Source organism: Mustela putorius, unplaced genomic scaffold (assembly GCF_011764305.1).
Source record: "Mustela putorius furo isolate JIRA1106 unplaced genomic scaffold, ASM1176430v1.1 tig00003974_pilon_pilon_pilon, whole genome shotgun sequence".
NCBI classification, from domain to species: domain Eukaryota; kingdom Metazoa; phylum Chordata; class Mammalia; order Carnivora; family Mustelidae; genus Mustela; species Mustela putorius.
In genome coordinates, this window is record NW_025422117.1 from 14,241,876 (window position 1) to 14,265,104 (window position 23,229).

The window sequence follows — 23,229 nt, forward strand, 5'->3', positions numbered from 1 at the left end:
TACCCTTTAGCACCTAAACAATGTTCCAAATGTTATTTTTTGAAAGTGTTTTATATAACCTAGTCTAAAACTACTATAAATTACTTCATTTTATTTACTCTGTTTCCATTCATTGACCTCCAAACTGAACCTGATTTAACTAAAAATAACTTTGTCAAATGGAGATTTGCCCTCAAATCTGAAATTAAAAGTACCTCGAACTTTATTTTGGTAACTATTTCCAACTATTCATTGGTAATTTCCACAAAAGTTTAAAAATCCAATAGGTTTGTAATAACTAAAGTACTTATAAATTGTAAATAACAACACTATTTAGGAAGCATATGTACTAACGATTTGTTTTTTTTAAATCTTTTAAGTATTTCTACAGGAAGTATTTACAATTAATAAACGAACCGTAATCTAAATTATTGGCTTAGGGTTTTAGAAATTTCAAAAATTAAAATTTCTAAAGTACCATTATAGATGCAGATCCCTCACACTTCTACCTCTTTAAAATATGTACAAGGGAGAACTAAACAATTGGGGAAATATAGCTGGTAAAATAGGACTGCAATACACATTTTAATCAAGTGACTAATAATTAGAAATAGAAGATTTTCATATAGGCTTTAGAGTGTATAAGAACAAAAAGAAATAAAGAACCAAGGCAATACATTTTTAACTTTCTAATTTTTAAATATATTGTAGAAAATACTTAATAAATAATAGTACCTGGCAAGAGGCAACCAAGAAAGTAAGAACATCATTCTTCACCAAAAATATTTACCAAAGCTAGTCTTTATTTACTCCCAAATGAAAAAATAAAATCACTTTCACTTTGAAGTCAAAGAAAGACTCACTATGTAAAATGGTTGCCTAAATAAGCTTTTGGGCTCATGACTGAGTGAGCAAAAATGTTTTAAAATACCTATAGTCAGAGGGCTGAGCCAAGTTGGGGTTTTTTAATGAGTAAAAATCATGTTGATTGGCCAATCACAGGATGCAAAAATCACACTTTGGAAAATAAAGTTTTCCAAACTGACACTAAGAATTTATCTAATTTTATTTTATTAATATACACCAGTAGTTTATTATTTATTTACATTCTACTTTCAAAAAGGGTTGTTAGTTTTTAACAAAACACATAATCGTTTTTAAATAAACAATAAAAAACACCAAACGCCTTAGAAATAATACCAGAATCAGTGAGAGATATTTACAACTAAATCTGAGTGTCAACTCAAAAACAAAAAGAAAAGCTATGATTTATAAATTATAAATTTATTAATTAGTTATTGCCTAATAAAACAAAACACCAGGCTTCGAGAAGAAAACCTTTCTCTCAGCACTCCACAGGGCATTTACTGCTTACAGCATTGTAAAGAAGTCAAAGTACAGTGGCACAGAGGCAGGACAGAATTAGAACAGGCAGTGAATTGAGACCAAGCTAGATTCGAATCCATCAAATTCTGGGATAGCAAGCAAGTTACTCAACTTTTTTCAGTCTCAGCTTCATCATCAAGAAAGTGGCTGGACTATTATGAGCATCACTGATACAAGTAGGAGTCAAGAATTTGGTGTTTGTAATGAGTTATGCTCGAAACATAATACATATTCAATGAAAGACAGCTATTATTATTTGATAAAAAAGATTCTTAAAAATCTTTTTCTTGTATCAGTTCTCAATATATACCAAAGGCATATTAACCTTAACCCAATAGCAGTATTTTTTTTTTAAAGCACATTTTGTGTGTGTGTGTTTTTTTTTAACTTATTTATTCATTTGTAATCGCTACACATAATGTGGGGCTCAAACTCACAATCCCAACATAGAGAGTCACATGCTCTTCAGACTGAACTGGCCTCGTGCCCCTCAGTAGTGGTATTTTAAAGGGAAATGAAACAGTTCTGATGACCAAACTTGATGCTAATATATACCTCAGAAAACTCTGAGAATCCCCAGTCTTTGAATTTAGGCTTCCCATCTTATCACATCACATTACTTACCAGATAAACAACTGCCTCTCAACTAGGGGTACTATAAGAGAATTAGGCCCTAACACCCTGAAAGCATAGGTTGCATACTATGGACTAGACATTGTTTTTTTTTTTTAAATGACTCCAAATACACAAACTTATTAAGTTTAGGGGAGTTGAGAAAGCAGTCCTCAAATCATTTTTGTGTTCTGTGACTACGATGAGAGATCCATTTGAATAATAGTTATTATTACTAACATAATATAGTTATAGTTAGTAGTAATATTATTACTACTATATAATATTACTATTATAATAGTAATATTATTACTAACATAATAATAACCACTAGACACATCTAGCTTCTTTTGAGGTTATTCTAGTAATCACTTCTGCAAGGGCAGGGATTGTGCTTTATCTTTGTGTGCTCCCTAACACCTTAACAGATTTATGCTCATGGTGAGAATCCTCCTCATTATTTTTAAAAATGAAATTAGAAAAAGAATCTGTCACGGAGCTGTTCTTACACTGGCTCAGATTCTGATCATCTGAGAAGAAGGCAAGTCACAGGTACTACCTAAGAATCACTGGATTAATAACCAAAACCTATAATCTGGTCTGAGCAGCGCCAAGGTCTGGTAAGATTACTAACACTCTGGGAAGTGGCAGGCGTCAAAACAATGGAAGAAACACATTAAGCCTATAGTTTTTTTTTAAATCAGTGTAATGATCTAGGTGCATAACTGAAGTGCCTGCAGCACTTAAGTAAAGCTAACATTTTAGTATGTGATTCTATCGAAAATTTTAGGAGGATGTGACTTATTCAGTTAGAAATCAATGTTTACATAAATGTGATTTGTAGAAATTTAGCATTTTATCAATTGTACAATAACACTGAGATATGTGGGTTACATTTAAGAAAACTTATTAAAACAATAAATAAAACCACTTTTTCAAGTGACAGTGTTGTGTCGTGTAGTGTTGTGATCTCTGTGGTGTGGGGCCCAACGCAGGGCATGGAGCCCAATGTGGGGCTTGAACTCATGACCCTAGATCAAGACCTGAACTGAGATCAAGAGTTGGATGCTTAACCTACTGAGCCACCTAGGTGCCCCCAAACCACTCTTGATCATTCTCCTAGGCCTTATCCCAAAGAAACCAGGGATAAGGCTTTATAAAAAGAAGCCAGAAAGGGCCTTTGAGAGACAAAGGGAAAGAGCTGGGGGAAGACTACGCTAAGGATACTACCATGGAATGGTTATGGAAAATTATTTTGGGACAAGCTGCTGAGAAGAGAAAAAGAAAAGGACTTAGCATTATCTCCCTACATACCATCTTGTAAGTGATAAGAAACAGACAGAGGGTAAATTCCAGAACAACAGGGAAATAAGAAAGGTGAAGGATCGGAAGGGAAAAAAAACTTCTGAGAGCTACCTAGGAGGTCTTAGTTAACTTTTGAGCTCTTCATGTTAAGAGCTCAAAGGAAAAAGAGCTCTCAAGGAAAAAGATAATTAAATCCTTGAGAATTTCACTAACCAAAAGAAAATGTTCTGTTTTAACGGACAGCAGGCATGCGTGCGCTCTATCACATGAGTCACAGCCCTGGTTTACCAAGCACCTGCATTTGTGCAGCAGCTGGACACGTGCTTCAACAGTATTACCACTAGACCACACAGAAATCCTAACAGGCAGTATCACCAGCTTATTATGAAGAAATGCTCACAACAATTTAAAAACATAGTTAAAACACTGATATAAGTAAGAATCAAACTCAAAGTTTTTTACTTCTAAGCTCTTTCCACCTAGGAACAAGCTCTCATGTAATAAAGTTATAGAATGTCCACACCACAGAGATCACTACAGTAATAAGGATAAAAGTTAAAAATATGTCTCAAAATAATTGATCCATATATTTGAAACAAACATTTATGAACCACACAAGAAATTTATAAATTTATAAATTTTAATTTTAGAGACAGAAGTGATAGAGGCTATTAAACACTCACCCTAACAATAAGAATCCATTTGATCAACGAAAGTCCAAATCCACAGATGGCACCATACCTTCCAGCTATGGTATTGGTGATACAGAAGGATAAACAAAATCCAAGCCAGTTGAAAATAAATGCCACTAAAAGCAAGAAAAATAGTTCTTTTAAAGACCACATTTTGGACATAATATTAACAGTACTTCATTGTACAATGGAAATAACTCCTCCCTTTCTTTTGACTCTGTACCAATTATGTCTTCTTTATACACTATAGTTTACCTCTTGCAAATATACTAATTATTAACTATAAATTAATAAACAGATAAGCTTGGCTTCTTGTCAGTTTGATCAACAGGAATCAATTCCTTAAAATTTATCACCAATAGGTGAAGCTGCATTTTTAAACCACCGAAAAAAACCAAGTCACAAGGTAGCTCCCATGTGACCCCACCCAAGAATTCCAACCTAACCAACCAAACTGGGCTTTTTTTTTAAAAGCAGTATTAAAGATGAGCCAAATAAATTATCAAGTATTTCCAGAAAAGGTACTGTTCATTGCCTCTTCCTCCTATCTGCCTTTCCCCCTTTTCAGGATGCCACCTACCTACAGAGTATTTTAAGGAAGGCTGGACCCCATACTTAACCCCAAAAGGTGGGTCCTGAGTAGTCTGGTAAAATCACAGGAGGCCTAAACTCCCTGTCTTTTTTTTTTTTTTTAATAGGACTTCTGAACAGCATTTTTTGGTTCTTAAAAACACATCGAGGAGACAGGGGATGGAATATAGGTTAAGTAACAGTGGCTCTAAATTGATCATTGTTGAAACTGAGTGATACATACACAGAGGTTATTATAGTCTTGCCTAGTTTGAGAATTTCTACAATAAATTTTTTTTATTTTAAACTCCTTATCCACTGGATGTCAGTTTGGATGTAACATCTGGAACTGCTACAGGGATTGTGCTATCAGGATGAGGATTAAAAGTGTAACTTCACATGGGTTACGGAGTGAAGAAAATCAAAGAAAAGCAGAGCCCCAGAACTGATACTTACTATGGCTGAGGTCTGCTTGTCTATGGATTTTCTGTTTTGTGAGATAATCTCCTAACTATTTAAAACAGCCAAGTAAGAGTTTTCTGTTTACTTGTAACAGAAACCATTCTGACACAGGTCCCTGAGCTATAACCAGAGTGCCTTATCTTCCAAGATATTAACATTATCAAAATAATAATAGTAACAGTAATACAACTGAAGATCAATTTGAGCAGAACTTTGGTCCTGTTCAGTGCCTTTCACTCTCAATATTTCTAACTAACCCTCAGGGAAAAAAAGTAAATTACCTGAAGAAATGCTGATTTTTTCAGAATTATGAAGACAAAGAGGAAACATTTTAGGGTAAGTTTAAATGAAATAGCTATTTCTTCAAAGCAATTCCCCTACTCTGATAATTTCTTCCTTCCTAATGCCTGCTGGGCACAGCTTTCTTGATCATTTATGGTAAGCTATGTTATATAGTACAACAGTCAGGAGAATAAATTTTGAAATAAGAGACTTGTGTTTGAGTCACAGTGTGACATGTATCACTCATGAGACTCGCTGCTGACTTTGTGAGCCACAGATCTGCAGGACCTGCTTCACAAGTCTGGTAAGGGGATTAAGTGAGATCATGAACCCGGCACTTGGTGACTGCTAAGAAATGTTAACCATTATTACTACCCATACAAAATGATATTTTTAGAGTAGGTTATATCTTTTCTGCAAAAAAAAAAAAAAAAAATTTCAGGAGACACTACTGGAGATAAAACTCACTTACATTCTACGTTTTCTTTTTTGTAAACCTAGATACTGACCAGCATCTGGCTATCATCTACATCTGGGCTATCTAATGCCACCAGCCACACTGCTTTTTCCACTTGTTCCAGGAACCCACCCTATCCTACAAAGGGGGCTATTCAAATTTCAATTAATTAAAACTAAATTTAAATTTAAAATTTAGTCCATCAGCCACACTAGCCACTTTTGAAGCACTCAACAGCCACACTGACCTTTTAACTATCATACTGGACATCAGAGATAGAGACTATCTCCATGGTCATAGAATACAGTATTAGATACAGCTGCCCTACATCTAATTGGTTAATATTTGTATTATCTGTGGAGAAAAACATGCAACTGCTGATCAAAAAATAATGTGATATTTAAAATAATGTACATTAATGAACAGCAGGAGAGATTCCCAAACCAGTGTGCCATATATGTGCTTAGTGACAGGCTGAGAGAGCTCCTCTCTTCCTCCTCAGCAAGCAGATGAGATCTGGGGCAGAGCACAGACAGCCACCAGCCCTGAACACCTTACTCCTATATTCCAGTATGCTATAAATATTCTATCATTTTGTAAGCATGTCACGTTGTTAAAACATAGGAAGCACTGATGGAGAAAATACAAAACAGCAAAATATTCCAGAAGTGCATTTTTACCTCTGCGTATGTGTATGTTTAGTTTTGGGGAAAATTAATAGAAACACTGTTTTCCTCAAAGCAGATTTACCAATATCTAATATACAGATAATTATACTCACATCAGAAGAAAGATACAAAAGAACAAAAAAGTGCCTACCGAGTCATTGTGATAGGAATGCTCTCTGATAGGAATATGGATTCCTAGAAGCTGTGTTCATGTGATATAATGTGTTATGGACCGAATTGTATCTCCTCAAAATTCAGAGACTGAAGCTCTAACCTCTAGTGTGACTGTATTTAGAAACAGGGCCTTCAGGAAGATAATTAAGGTTGTAAAGGTAGAGCCCTAATCCACTAGGACTGGTGTGCTCATAGGAAGAGAAGAGACACCCACATGTAGAGAGCACTCTCTCCACCCACATGTAGAAAAGAGACAATGTGAGGACATGGAATAAGACAGCTGTCCACAAGCCAGGAAGAAAGCCCTCACCAGAAATCAAATTTTCCAGCACTTTGATCTTGGACTTCTAGTCTCCAGAACTGTGAAAAAATAAATTTCCACTGTTTAAACCATCCAGTTGGTGGTATTTGTCATGACAGCTCTAAGAGACTAATACATAACATTATGTATTCTGCACCTGGCTTAAACACTGGGAAAATGGTGACGCTGGTACCTACTGAAGCACAGATAGCTTCACTTTTTATGCCCCTTGGCCTGTAAGATAGCAAGCAGAGCTGCACAGGTCTTTAAAATATAGAAAGGGCAGAAACATTCAATTCTAAATCCTCTATGACATGCCTGAGTTGGCAAAAAAGAATTTAATAATTGTATGATAAACTTTTAGTGTGTAAAATCCATAAAATTAGGAACAACATAGTAGAGGCAAGCAAACGTATACATGCCTAGAAAAAAAGACAAGAACACTTTTCTCTTAGCTGTACCTCATTCATGCCACGTTTCCCTGGAAACCTAAGACAAATTCGGAAGCTTAAAAGATGTAAGGTATCTATTCCCCACACAGCAAGGCCCATCATGGAATCCAAAGAAGCAAAAGACTTATATAGACTTATATAGCCTATATTCCTTAGAAAAAGTTGCGGTAGCAAGCAGCAGGAAGCAGGGCAACTAACTCAGAAAAGTTGGTGAAAAGAATGCTTAGTGTTACTCCAATTACACTTTCCACACTCACCTTCCCAGTGCACTTCTTTATAAGAAAGTGAGTCAGACAGGTTAACGAGATTTGAAGGAAGGCTTCCCTTCTTTCTAAAAGGTGAATGCTCAAGTAAGGACAGGGAAGGAGAACATTACTACTACCTTAACCTAACAGCAATGTGTAATTTATGACATTCCACATATTTTAACTTAACTGATCCTCACATTAGTCTTTTAAGAGCAAGGTCAAAATTAATTCCACTAACAGGAGACTTAGAACAGTAAAGTACCACATAACTCACAAAGCAAGAGCTATAGGTAAGACAGAAGCATCCAAGTCTTTCACTCTCATAGCCAGTGATCTTTTTATTATACCACCCATCTACAGAAAGAGTGCAGCAGGATAACCTAGAAGGCAGTATTAAATGCTACAGTTTACTCTTTAATAAGATTTTACTTTTAAATTTACAAAAGCCACAAGATACTTATTAATTACAAAGGGGAAAACTTTATAATGAAGCTGGCAGACACCACCTTAACCTGATGAGAACTGACATCACCATCAACAAGACATAACCAGATCACTGCCTCCTGATATGATGCACTGAGAAGGGCAGATCATTTCTATGGTATTCTTTAAAAAAAAAGAGGGAGAGAGAGAGAAGGGTAGGAGGAGGAGGGAGGAGGAGGGAGAGGGAGGGGGAGGGGGGAAGAGGAGAGAAAGAAGACGGCGGTGGCAAGGAGGAAAGAAGAAATGCATAACCTCAGTCTAATCACGAGGAAATATTAGGTAAATCCAAATTGAGAGACATTGAACAAAACAACTGGCCCATATTCTCCAAAAGAATCAAAGTCATAAGAAACAAAGTAAGACTAACAAACTTTTCAATTAAGAGCAGACTAAGGCCAGACTAGAGCAAAATGGCAATGAAATACAATATATAATCCTGGACTATAAAAAGGACACCAATGGAACAACTGGTAAAAACCAAATAAGGTCTGTAAACTAGTTAGTACTATTTCATAATGTTAATTTCCTAATGTTGATCATTGCACTGACATTACATAAAATGTTAACACTTTAGAAATCCACACGAAAGTTACATGGCAACTATTATTTTTGCAAATTTTTCCTGTTTTAATTTAAGGATAAAAAGTTTAAAAAGTTTTACATTTTTAAAAATCTGGTATTTGTTTTGAAAATAAACAAATGAAAATCGTAAATGAATATACATATAATACTAACAACGAGCACTGATTTCTTCAATCACAGAAAAATACTCAATACATATAAATGCACCAAGTTTCAAAGACAGTAAGTTCCTAGACAAGGAATCAATTTCACTAAACTTAATTCTGAACTGCATACCGGTAAATTTCTCTCTTAACCTCAAGCGATTCCCCTCATTTAAACAATCAGTCATTAAGAAAGACAAGCTAACATTTTTTAGCTTTAAGACATTTCAGCTAAATTATAAGCAATGAGAAGACCAAAACAAATTTTTTCTTATAAACAAAGAAACTTTAATAATTTACAAATATTATATGACTTTCTTAAGGTATAATTACAATTTTTTAAAGATTTTTATTTATTTATTTGAGAGAAAGAGAGAATGTGTGTGTGTGCACAAGCTGGGGAAGGACAGAGGGAGAGAAGAAGCAGACTCCCTACTGAGAAGGGAACCTGATGTGGGCTTGACCCCAGGACCTTGGGATCATGAGCTAACCCAAAAGCTGAGGCTTAACTGACTGAGCAACCCAGGTGCCCTATACTTTTCCCTTTCTGGATTCACTTACCATATACAACATCACCTAAATATAGCTTTATCTGGACAGAACAAGTAATCAATGTACTGTTTTTCAGTATGTGTAATGCCCAGATAACCTCTTTAAGAACTGTAAGTTTCATGACCTGTCCATAGTAGGTGCTCAAAACTGCTTATTAATGAATACAGATGCTCAATATCATTAATCCTTGGGGAAATGCAAATTGAACCACAATGAGCTATTACCATATATCCATTATAACAGCTAAAATTTTAAAAATTGTCAATACCTCATGCTAATGAGAATCAGAGCAACAGAAACTCACCGCTGGTGGGAATGCAGAGTGGTACAATCACTTTGGTAAGACAGTTTGGCAATTTCTTACAATTCGGAATTCACATTTTAAAACAATATTCTAATTCCTTTTAAAATTACAACAATTTAATATGTCTTTAACTGTGTGTCCCTCGAGTCTAAAAGGAGATAATGGGGGTGCCTGGGATGCTCAGTCAGTAAGATGTCTTGTCTTGTGATTTTGGCTCAGGTTCTTGTCTTAGGGGTTGTGGGATCTAGCCCCATGTGGAGCTCCGTGCTCAGCAGGGAGTCTGCTTAAGATTCTCTCTGTCCCTCTCCTACTAGCCCCTTCCCCACTTATGTTCTCTCTCAAATAAATTGAGACATCTTTAAAAAAATAAAAAGGGAATAATGCCAATTAATTTTTACTATATGTATTACATAAATAATATAAATAATAGCTAACTAATTTTTACCATAACACACATATATGAAGATTCACACATGGTACAAAAGGCTAAACCTTACAAGAAAAGTTTTCTGAACAGAGTCCATTACATTTTTAAGCATTAGAGTTCAAAGTCATTTCCACAGACTATCAATTATCCAATGGACTAAATCTTAATTTCTAGCTTTTAACTAACAAATAATTGACTCCCGTTCCATTTTCTTAAAAACTTTTAAAAATAAGATCAGATACAAGCAGATTACGCATAGATAAGGCATTCTGCTCTGACACTTTAAGGAATTATGAGAAGCAAAAATTATCAAGAATACAATATATTTCTTTCTTTACATTTTCTGAACATCAACATGCTATTATTTTACCAAATTTATGTGTAAACTTTTTAGGATTACATGTGGTAAGAGACTGAAATGTGGATGATGTAAGAGAAAAGGGAAGAATTAAACCATCAAAAAGTTCTGATCTGAAATATTTTTATTGATATTCACTGCAGTTTTATTCACACAACTTATATCACTTGAACTGTTTAAGTTATAAACCATGTTAAAGAAAATGTTTCTGACAAGAAGTATTCATGAGGATATGGAGAAAAAGTGACCCTCACACGGTGTCAGTGGGAACGCAAACTGGTATAGTCACTGTGGAAAACAGTATGGACGTTCCTCAAAAAGTGAAAAATGGAACTACCCTATAATGAAATAATCACACTACTGGGTATTTACCCCAAGAATAAGAAAACACCATTTCAAAAGAATATATGCACCCCTATGTTTACTCCTTATTTACAATAGCCTAATTATGGAAACAGCCCCTAGGGTTCATTCATAGATGAATGAAGAAGTGTATAACACCCATACACACAAACACACACACCACCACCACCACCACCACACAAAGTGGTATTATTCAGCCATAAAAAAGAATGAAATCTTGCCGTCTGCAACAACATGGATGGAGCCAGGTAAAATAAGTCAGAGAAAGACAAATATACCATACAATTTCACCTGTATGTGGAATTTAAGAAACAAAACAAGCAAAGTCAAAAAAAAGGAGCGGGGAGGGGATAAGCCAAGAAACAGACCATAAGAGAACAAACTGATGGTTACTGGAGGGGAGTTGGGAGGGGGGGATGGGTGAAATAGGTGAAGGGGACTAAGTACACTTACCGTGCTGAGCACTGAGCAATATGCGAAACTACTGAGTTGCTACACTACATTGTACACCTGAAACTAATACAGCACCATATATTAACTGTACTGAAATTAAATTTAAAAACTTAATAAAATTTTAAAAATAAAATATATTTCTGAACCACAGAAATAGAAAACAGAATCTAAATAATAGCTATTAGATAGCTGAAGAAGCATGAAAAACATAACAAGCCGCAATTTGAAGAACAGCCACTAGATGGTAGTGACTACAAATAAATCTATGCTTATCAAAGCAAATAAGCTCAAACACTAGGCTACAACCTACCAGAAAAAAATATATGAGGAAATGAAGCCTGAAAATAATTTATAATTATGGTGCAGTATTTGTAGAATATGGAGCATAAAAAAAGTTATAAAGACATCACTTAGTAAAAACATAGAAAAAGCAGGTAATTTAAATATATGAAATATAAATATGTATTTACATTAATATACCACCAGAGGTCAAAACTAAAGGCAACTAAGTATGCAGGTTACCAAACATTTGCAAGACTGTTTTTATCATCAAAATGTTTTCAAAATGTTTTCAAATCTAAAGAAAAAAAAAGGTTAAAAAGAAGATAGTAGAAGTGAAATATAGAAATAGAGAAATAATCACTAAGCTCTGAGTCATATAGATGTTATCAAATCACATTTTTATACCTAAGAAACAGGTATTTATGCTACATATAGTACAATAAATTTAAATTTCCTTTTCTAATTAAGATTTTTAAAAGACATAACCATCGAAAGGATTAGTATTTACGCTAATCTTTTTACAAACAAAGTATGTGGGAAGACTGTTACTAATAATAAAGGTTTACCTGTTCAACTAAAACGAAGAACAAAATTAACATTTACTAGATTAATAGTACAAAACAATAGTTATTTGTAGTCAAAGTATTCATTTCCCTTCCATGGTACCTACAGGTACATCATATCTAACTACAAATTTTAACTAAAGAAACAAGATTTAAATACTGTATATACATTAGCTGGTGGCCACGCATAACATTAAATTTGAAGAGAAAAATGTAACTGCTTTCCCACTCACTGACCCACTTCTGAGTGGTTATCTACTTTAGTACTTCAGCAGATGAAATGGAAGAAGGAAAAGAAGCAAGAAAGCCTTTCAAAAAGAAAAATTAATGATTACCCAGACATAAAAGTAACTCAACTCAAGATACGTATTTTCCTTATTTTCTATTTTTAAAGTACTTTAAATAAGTAATTTCTCACTTTTATTACCAAAATAAATTTTATACTAAAATGAGTTAAATCAACATTCTATGAGTGCTTGATCATTTAACCAGATTGAGGACAGAAATTTATCATATCTAGTGTAATAAATTTACTTCTATAAATACTGGATTTCAAAAACTTAATTTTAGCAATTAAACAATTCAAGTGTCATAATATTATATACTAAGTATACTATCTGCCAATCCCTGTGTTACGAGCTGAAATAAAAGACTGTAACACAGTCTGCCTTCAAAGTATAAAGTCCATTTTACAAATTCAGGTATTTAAGAATTCTGCAACACGTTAAAATAATCATACCTAGGTTTCTGATCTTCTAATTCCTTACCACTCCCCCAAAGAAGATATGTTTGCATTCTTTTGTGTCTCAAATCACACTGTTCCAGCTACCCAGAATATTTCCTTTTCCAACCCTCCTTCCTGCTTAAAGACACTCAAATGGAAGTCCTTTGCTCCAAAAGCAAAATTTAGTTTCATTCTGTATGCTTCTACATCACTGCATGGATATGAAATACTTCTCATGCAAAAACATATTTAGCTGAAACATACTTACATAATTCCACAGAGTCAGCATCTAGCATTATGACCACAATACACAGCTATAAGTATACTAAATACTAGGATTTTTATTGCATCATATGACCACATAGTTCTTTCTCAGGAACAATTTATATTTTAAACAAAGTAAACACACAATAACAGTATTTGCCTTTCTTCACTAGGTTACTTTAAATACACACACAGCTAGTATATGCAAAAAAAACCAATCTGGAAATGAAAAATCACTTACTGAAAAATGCCAGCATGAAAATCCCATCATTACCCACTCTGAGCTGGTCTGCATCACTAAAGTCATCTCTTGGTTGACACTCTTCCTCCTGAATCTGTAAAACACATAACATTAGAAGAGCCCACTAAAAAACTAATTATAACTTTATTAAGTATAAAGATTAGAACTGAAATAAAATCAGATATTTTCAACTTGTACAGACAAAATGATACAATTAGTACGTCTGGCACAAAGTTGTATTCAAAAACATTAGCAAATAATTTTCATGAGCTCACTTGAATAACTTTAAAAGAAAACAAAGATAAAAACTGAACATTAGATTAATGAAAATTTTATCAAGAAAGATGTGACTGACATACTTGCATTGAACGGGAAAGAGGAATTTTCATAATCAGTGGTGTAATCTACACTGGTATGATTGATCTCTATGGCTGGCAATTTGGCAATATTTATCAAAAATATGTAGGGCGCCTGGGTGGCTCAGTGGGTTACAGCCTCTGCCTTCGGCTCAGGTCATGATCTCAGGATCCTGGGATCGAGCCCCACATCGGGCTCTCTGCTCCGCAGGGAGCCTGCTTCCCCTCTCTCTCTGCTGCCTCTCTGCCTACTTGTGATCTCTCTCTCTCTGTTCAAATAAATCAATAAAATCTTAAAAAAAAAAAATGTACAACCCACAACTATATGGCAAATTAATCTTCAACAATGTAGGAAAGAATATCCAGTGGGAAAAAGACAGTCTCTTTAACAAATGGTGTTGGGAAAACGGGGACAGCAACATGCAAAAGAATGAAAGTGGATCACCTTTTTACAGCAATCACAAAATAAAATTCAAAACAGATTAAAGACCTAAATATGAGATAGGAAACCATTAAAATCCTAGAGGAGAACACTGGAAGTAACCTCCTTAACTTCAACTGTAACAACTTGTTACTACATGTGTCTCCTGAGGCGAGAGAAACAAAAGCAAAAATAAGTTACTGGGATTTCATCAAAATAAAAAGCTTCTGTACAGTGAAGCAAACAATTGAAAAAACTAAAAGGCAACCTATGGAATGGTAAGAGATATTTGCAAATGACTTATCTGATAAAGGGTTAGTATCCAAAACATACAAGAACTTAAAAACTCAACACCCCAAGAATCAATAATGCAATTAAAAAATGAACAGAGGACACGAACAGACATTTTTCAAAGAGGATATCCGATGGCCAACAGATACATGAAAAGATGCCCAACGCCATTCATCATCGAGATTTCCTGAAAACTACACTAAATATCACCTCACACCTGTCAGAATGGCTAAAATCAACAACACAAGATGCAATGGGTACTGGCAAGGAACCCTCCTGCAATGTTCGTGAGAACTACTGCAACCACTCTGGAAAACCGTATGGAGGAAGAAGTTAAAAATAAAACTACCCTACAACCCAGCAACTGCTCTCCTAGGTATTTACCCAAAGAATACAACAATACTAATTCAAAAGGAATACATGCGCCTCAATGTTTACACCAGCATTATCTACAATAGCCAAATTATGGAAACTGCCTGAGTGTTCATCAAATGATGAATGAATAAAGATGTGGTATATATATATGGTAAAATATTACTTAGCCATTAAAAAAAAAATGAAATCTTGCCATTTGCAATGACATGGAAGGAGCTAGATAGTATTATGCTAAGCAAAATAAGTCAAAGAAAGACAAATACCACATGATTTCACTCATATGTGGAATTTAAGAAACAAAACAAATGATCAATAGGGGTTAAAAAGGTGGTGGGGGGGCAAACCAAGAAACAGACTCAACTATAGAGCACAAACTGATGGTTACCAGAGGGGAAGGGAATTTAAAAAGTGATGGGGATTAAGGAGTGCGCTTGTGAAGAGCACCAGGTTTTGTATATAAATGTTGAATTACTAAGAAGTATACCTGGAATTAATATTGCAGTATATGTTAACTAGAATTTAAGTAAAAACTCAAAAATAAAAGAAAAAAATGTACACACCCAATGATTCCAGCTCTTGAAATATACTGTACAAATATAAAATATATTCCCACTTACAAGAAATGATGTATTAAAGATAATTCATTGCAGCAATGTTTTTTGGATTTGCTCGCTTTTTTTAGAGAGAGAGAGAATCCTAAGCAGACTCCATGCCTAGTACAGAGCCCGACAGAGCTTGATACATTCCTGAGATGATGACCTGAGCCGGAATCAAGAGTAAGACTCTTTCTTAACAGAGTAAGCCATCCAGGTGCCCTGCAGCAATAATATTAAGAGCAAAGATTAGACACAATCTAAATGCCCATCAATAGTGGGCTCTAGTCAGGAGATAATTCTCTACGAGTCCTTAATATTTCCATACATCTTTGAGGTATACATCTTTGGCCACCCTTCTTTTGTACTATCTTTTCAAGGCTATTTACATTGCAGACAGCTTTGGAAGAGTGTCATTCCCCAGAAGAGAGATGTGGGCATGTGTAGTGACCATTAGAAAATAATGGGTTTGGGGTGCCTGGGTGGCTCAGTCGGTTAAGCATCTGCCTCTTGCTCAGGTCATGATCTCAGGGTCCTGATCTCAGGGAGGAGTCTGCTTGAAGAGTCTCTCCCTCTGCCCCTCCTCCCACTCTAGTGCAAGTTCGCACTAGTGCACGTGCTTCTAATAAATAAATCTTCTTAAAAAAGAGTTCATATCTGTAAATCTATTTAATCATCCCATAATTTGCATGCAATCCTGCACACCAGAAACAGGAAATAGTAGAAAACAGTGTTGTTCCCAAGTCTCCTGGCTACTACCTGTATTCTCCCAATGAGCATGGATTTAAGAAAGGTGAGATTCATTTACAACCAAATACATACTCAAATGCTAATCGGACCAGTTTTCTATCTGAATCAGGTATAGAAACCCATACTTTTGCCAAAAAGAGGGTGCTGGAGCATTGCATTAGAAACTGATGAATTTAAGAGTCTTTATAAATAAGTCTCTTCTGTTCAATTATATTTTGCTTTCCATGAAATTTTCCACAATCTTCAAAAGCTGGCATTACAATGATATCAGAAGCAGTTGAAAACGGAAAATTTTTCTTCTGGACATGTTCCATTTCAGACTGGGATCATATTACTTTCTAAAAACAAGACACTAGAAATGATGACAATGAAAGGTTGGAGTAGAAATATTTCAGAGTTTTCTCTCCAAAAGGTAAATCACCCTCGTGCTTTTCCCAAAGCAGAAAGCAAGACAATGCTTGCTTCTTTCTCTTCAGAGTTCTATAGTGTGGAAGTTAGGGCAGTAGATGTCCCAAGGTCAAGTAGCATCCTTTTAAGGAAATTTGCCATTTCCAAGGTCTCCAGGGAGACACTCCCTGAGAAAAGGAGTTATGCTCTTCTCGTTCATGGACAGTGCATGCATGCAAATAATGCATGTACAACCATGTATGTGCGAAGCAACCTAAAACTGATTTTGACAGAAACTCCACACTACAGATCTATTCTTTCTCCCTGATTCTCTCCTCCAAGTATCAAAAATCTTTATTGACGGAGTTATATTTTATGCCACTGTCTTAACAAAGACTTACTTTCACCCTCCGAGGGAAATGGCATAAATAATAAATTTGAGGCTTACTGTCCTTACTTACGTGCCCAAAGCTATTTATGTTGACATTTAACTGTGTGTTGGAATATGCGAGTGGGAACAGTCATGGAAAGGGATGTACTGATGAAAAAAACCCATCCAGGAAAAAACGCTCACCTATCAGATAATCTGCTCGCTGGGCTCTGGCCTAATGGCAGAAGAAGAATGCTTTACATAGAATCACCTTTCTCTCCTTTTGTCCCTCACCTGATTCTAGTTGTTTGTGTAAAGTGATTTTTTGGTGTCTTTTCTTAAACAACATGGGATGAACCCAGGAATATGAAATATCTCTAAAAAGTCTGAAGCAAGAAAAAAAGGCAACAAACTCTAGCCCAGCTTGCAGCCACACTAAAATGTAAATAATGGGGGCCTGGGTGGCTCAGTCGGTTAAGCATCTGCCTTCAGCTCAGGTCATAATCCCAGGGTACTGGGATGGAGCCCATCCTCAGGCTCTCTGCTCAGCAGGGAGTCTGCTTCTCCCTCTCTTCCTCTGTGGCCTCTTATCCCCAATAAATAAATAAAATCATTTAAAATAAATAAATAAAATGTAAATAACTTCCATCTATTCTCTGACCATAGAACAGCATGGATGTGTCTCACTGGTTCTCCACTCCTGAGACAGTCACTCCTTTTACCAGAACGAGAATATACACGTATTCATCACTGACTCTACTACCAAGACAGTAAGAGAAGGTAGGACGGGTGGAATCCTTGACCATCGTTCTAAAATTCTAGGGTGGGATGTGTAAAAGGACACACACACACATACACACACACACACACACAGTGAGCTGACAAACGTAATTTGAAAACTTGTAACTTATTTCTCTGTGATTTTTAACCTAACGCTGAGCTCATTCGTGGAGTTGCACCAGACTGGCTCTAATACATACAAATGAGTAGGGAAAAAAGATTATTTATGATTTTAATTAGGGATCACAGAATCTAAACTATATGAGGAGGGAGATAAGGAGTTCAACAGAGAAGAGGTCGATGGGGTGGAGCATCTAGAGTGAACGAGTCAGAGGATGGGGGGGCGGTGAAAGCACATGAAAGGAGAGAAATCAAGACTTGGAAAATGTCCTGGTACAGATAAGGATGAGGAGTCCCACAAATTAAGATGGGCTACAAAGAAAGATCAGTAGAAACAGAAATAAACAGAAACAGAAATAAGGTAAAGGAATGGATAGGACAGTGCCAATTTCACCAAAAAATAACGACACACATAAATAGTAGGAATAGAGAAGATACTAAATAACAATACGTGCACACTCTCAAACTCAGAGAACTATTTTTAACACTACTAAAGGTACTAAGAATCACTAAAAACAATATTCTCGAAAGGAAGCCATCAGTTGCCTTACTCTCTGGGCTGTCTCTGCTGCTGCGGCTGCCATGGCAGCAGCTTTGGCCTTCTCAGCTTCATCGTATGTAGGAAGGGAGGTAGCGACACTGTAGGGAGGTGGCACAGGATAAAACTCACTGTAAACTTCTGTATCTGAAGAAAGGGATGAAAAAAAGGACAACCATTAAACTACTTCATAAAATGTTTACAGCCAAAAATGTAATTTAATAACTTGCAACAGGCCACTAAAGACTATTACTGCTTTTTGTAGTCCTATTTTATAAGCTACGTAACATAAATTACTACTACAACGTATATGGTAGTTTAGCCCCATATTTACTATAAAGGGAAAAGACTGATAGCTATCACCTGCAGGCTGATATACAAAACAAAAATATCAAGAATGGAAATTCTAAAAATGTGCGTACAAGGGAAATGAGAAACTCACCACATATGGGCATCCTCTGTACCCACTGCTATGCTAAAAGAATTTAATTTACTTGCTCATAATCTCATAGCCCAAAAAGCAAAAGTATCAGGAATAACAACATTTACACAGTACTAACCATGTAATACACTACTGCTATATACATTAATCTTAGCAACTCTGAGGTCCAAAGAAGTAATCTGCCCAGTATTGCACAACCATTAAGGAGCAGAACCCAGGGATTTCCTGAATGCCAGTATCTGTTCTGATAACACGTGAGGTTCATTTTTCTACGTCAGTTTTAGAAACTGCCTGAATCTCTTCAGCAAATTCAATATTTATTTTCGCTAAAAACAAAACAAAACAAAAACTGAGTATTTTTAGCTCCTTTTTACTCTTGTCCTCCCTTCCCATTCTTCCCTATATCTATCTAGTTTTGTATGAAGAATTTCTCCCCCTCCCCAACTTTTAAACTATTTTTGAAATATGATCTCCAGAAATATAGCACAGTAGAGTAAGTGTAGACTGCTAATTAAAAACAAAACAAAACAAAAAAAAACAAAAAAAATCCCACCTGCATTACTTATCACCAAATTGATCAGTACAAGTAAAATGAAACATACAGGTCAATAAACTGATTAGACTTATGCTAGAATCACTGTCATGAAAAACAGGTAAGTTCTCATAGTAGTTCATACTATAATGTCTGACATCACTTCTGTGATTTCCTTATTGTAACTATAGTATTTATACATTTTCTCCATCAGAATTTCTTGCATTTCCAACGCAAAAACACACTTCATTCTAGCAATACTTTTCCTATTGTATTGTAATGGATATAGACTTTAAAATAAAATTTTTAAATGCTATCAATAAGAGCGAAGGATCTGAAGCTGGGCAACTTTTATTCCAATGCTAGTAGCAGTATAATACTGAACGTTATCCACCAAAAAGGCATAAGAATCATAAACTCTTAGAAATGACTGGTTATTCAGATGTAAAAACACAACACACAGTCAAGTAAACAGATTTCTTTAGGTCTGAAGACTAAAATAGAAGAAAATTTAAGTGAAAGCAATGGTTATGAATTTTAAGGCACTAACATTAAAATTAGAAATTTAAAAACTGGAACAATGACATACATTATCCAAGAAGAGAGATCTTTTACATTAACAACAGTTATGTGAGTTTTCAAAAAGTTTTAACTCCCACAACAGACAAAAATATCCTATCCAGTAACAGATGAAACTGGGGAAGGAGCACTGTTTTACTACTGCTTTAGTTTTCACTGCTTAATTCCACTTATTTTCTGTCTACCCTTTACGGCAGTGGTTCTCAAGGAGAAAACTTAACATCTGAGGAGCTTCAGTCCCAGCTCCTTAAGTTGTATGACCCCAAGCAAATCACTTAAGCACTTTATGAAGCTCTACTTTCTCATCCATAAATCTGAGCCAGCAAGGCTATTACTTGCTATTATATGACAGAATTTAAGAGTATTTAAGAGGACTCTGTAAACTGTAAAGCATTATACAAATGTCAACTATTATTACTGATGTTGCTCGGATCTATAAAACCAGTCAGAAAGTGACCTACTGAAAAACATAAATAATCACTGAAAATTGGTCCTGCCGATGCTTCAAATACAACACTAAGAGAAGCTGAAAATTAGTATCAATGGTTTTCATTAAAGAGACGCAAACTTCTAGAATGACTTTCTTGTGCTCAATTACAGTCATTTTAGTACAGATGTAAAAATAAAATTCTGGGACCAGGAATAACACTGATTATAAGAATAACTGAACACCCAGGTAGGTAGCAGGCTCCACTCATCTTACAAGTGAAAATTATCTAACCTTTAAAAACGGCACGCTTCATTTTCAAAACTATTCTAGAGCAAAGAAAAATGAGAAGCTTCTCAATTCATGCTATGTTGCTTCCACAATATTAATACTAAAATGATAAGGATAGTACATAAAGATCCCATAATAAAACGGCAAAGCTTCTAAAAAATATTAACAAATCTAAATACAGAAGACATTAGAACACAGTGACAATTTATTCTAGGAATACAGAAGTTGACTGGCTTACAGAAATCTATTAATAACATATTTAATTACATAAAAAATTACAGGAGAAAACAAACATACAATTTTGGATATAGTCCCAAAAAGATGACTCCACGGTTTCTGGCCTCCTGGAGCCATTTCCGGAAATGAAGAAGAATGACAAAGGGAATGGTCTGGCATTGGAGGGAAAGACAGTAGGCAGCTGTGACAGCGCTGAAACTTACTCTATTCTTTGAAACTCTTCCCACCAAGAGGTCGAGACTAATTCCTCAACTGTCTTGAATAAAGATAAAACTTAGTGACTCACTTCTAACAAACCAAACCTGGCAGATGTGATACTATGTGACTTTTGAAGCAATGCCAAAGCAGGTGATACAGCTTCTCTCTGGCTTTCAAAATGCTTATTCTTGGAACCCAGCCTCCATTCAGTGAGGAAGTGCAGGCCACAATAAGAGGCCACACAGAGGTGTTCTAGCCAACAGTTGCATCTGATGACCTAGCTAAAGCCTGCATCAGCTGCCAAATACGTTCATAAGGAAGCCATTAAGGTGACTTGAGCTCCAGGTCACCGAAAGATGATAATCACATGAGATCCTGGGAGAAAATTACATAACTGAGCCTAGCCCACCACAAAAACCGAATGGTTGATACTGTACTTCATTTGGTTTGTTACACAGCAGTGGCAATGGTGACCACAACAAAAAAATTACAATTTCAATCTTATCATCTTCCATCATTTAAACACAGATCGGCATCAGCGAAAATACTAATTTTCTATTTTCTTTCTTCAAGACTACCAATAGTTTGGGTTTTTTTGTTTGTTTGTTTAAGGGTAGAAAATTCACTGAACTGTATTCTGGAAACTTGAAGAATAATGAAGAAAATTTAGCCCGTTATAAATTTTAGCAAGCACCAATACAACTATTAAATTTTAAGACAAATAAAACTGCTATAAATCAATATAAAAACTGTCATACTGGGACGCCTGGGTGGCTCAGTTGGTTAAGCGGCTGCCTTCGGCTCAGGTCATGATCCCAGCGTCCTGGGATCGAGTCCCACATCGGGCTCCTTGCTCGGCATGGAGCCTGCTTCTCCCTCTGCCTCTAGCCTGCCACTGTGTCTGCTTGTGCTTGCGCTCTGTATCTCTCTCTCTCTCTCTAACAAATAAATAAAAATCTTAAAAACAACAACAACAACAACAAAAAAAAACTGTCATACTGGGCACTAAATAAGCATAGTGATCAAATAAACATTATATACAAATAAATGGAGTAAGCATCTGCTAATTTATTAGTGAGAATACCTTCATACAGAAGATGATTTTCAGTAACTACATAATATTATAAAGGAAAAAAGTAAATGGTTTGGTCTTTTTACACAACCTTTATGATCTAGATAAAACAACAGTAACCAAAAAAGGCTGGGATGATTTTAAGAGAAATAATGGTATTAATTACAAAATAAGAAATAAGAAAGATGAAATACTCTAAGTGAAGGGTTTTTTAACATTAAAGCATTTTTTTATAACAGGTTTAAAAAATGTTTCATAATGAACATATAAAATATTTAGAGATTACTTATAATAGTATACAAAACCATATTTTAAATATTTTTTAATTATATAATGATTAACTTTAAGAAACAAGTGTTGGTGGGGCGTCTGGGTGGTTCAGTGGTTTGGGCTGCTGCCTTCGGCCCGGGTCATGATCTCAGGGTCCTGGGATCGAGCCCCACATCGGGCTCTCTGCTCCGCAGGAAGCCTGCTTCCCTCTCTCTCTCTCTCTCTCTCTCTCTGCCTGCCTCTCTGCCTACTTGTGATCTCTGTCAAATAAATAAATAAAATCTTTAAAAAAAAAAAAAAAAGAAAGAAACAAGTGTTGGTGAGGATGTGGAGAATAAGGAACCATCATGCACTGCTGGGGGCAATGAAAACTAGTGCAATATGGAGATTAAAAAAATTAAAAATGGAACTACCCTGGGCCACCTGGGTGGCTCAGACAGTTAAGCATCTGCCTTGGGCTCAGGTCATGATCTCAGGTTCCTGGGATTGAGCCCCACATTGGGCTCCCTGTTCAGTGCCGAGCCTGCTTCCTCCTCTCCCTCTGCTGCTTCCCCTGTGCTTATGCTCTCTTTCCCTTTCAAATAAATAAATAAAATCTTAAAAAAAGAGAGAGAGAGAGACTACCCAATCCAGTAATCACATGACTGGATATTTACCCAAAGAATAGGAAAACATCAATTCGAAAGAATATATGCACCCCTGTATTGACTGTAACATTATTTACAATAGTCAAATTATATAGTGGATAAAGAAGATACACACACACACACACACACAATGAAATTATCACTCAGTGTTTTAAAAAAGAATGAAATCTTGCCATATGCAACAACATGGATGGAGCTAGACTGTACAATGCTAACATAAATAAGT

At 35.6% G+C, this 23,229-nt stretch overlaps 1 protein-coding gene across 2 annotated transcripts in view; it reads right to left on the bottom strand.

Moving 5' to 3' along the window:
- The window catches only part of NDFIP2 (Nedd4 family interacting protein 2), a 70,584-nt gene that overhangs the window by 9,170 nt on the left and 38,185 nt on the right, over positions 1 to 23,229 (bottom strand). For both annotated transcript variants that reach the window (XM_045070876.1, XM_013057249.2), the window contains exons 3-5: positions 18,322 to 18,455; positions 13,328 to 13,421; positions 3,966 to 4,090 (exon numbers count right to left, since the gene is read on the bottom strand). In XM_045070876.1, the coding sequence (XP_044926811.1) occupies positions 3,966 to 4,090; positions 13,328 to 13,421; positions 18,322 to 18,455 (353 nt within the window). The remainder of the gene's footprint in view (positions 1 to 3,965; positions 4,091 to 13,327; positions 13,422 to 18,321; positions 18,456 to 23,229) is intronic.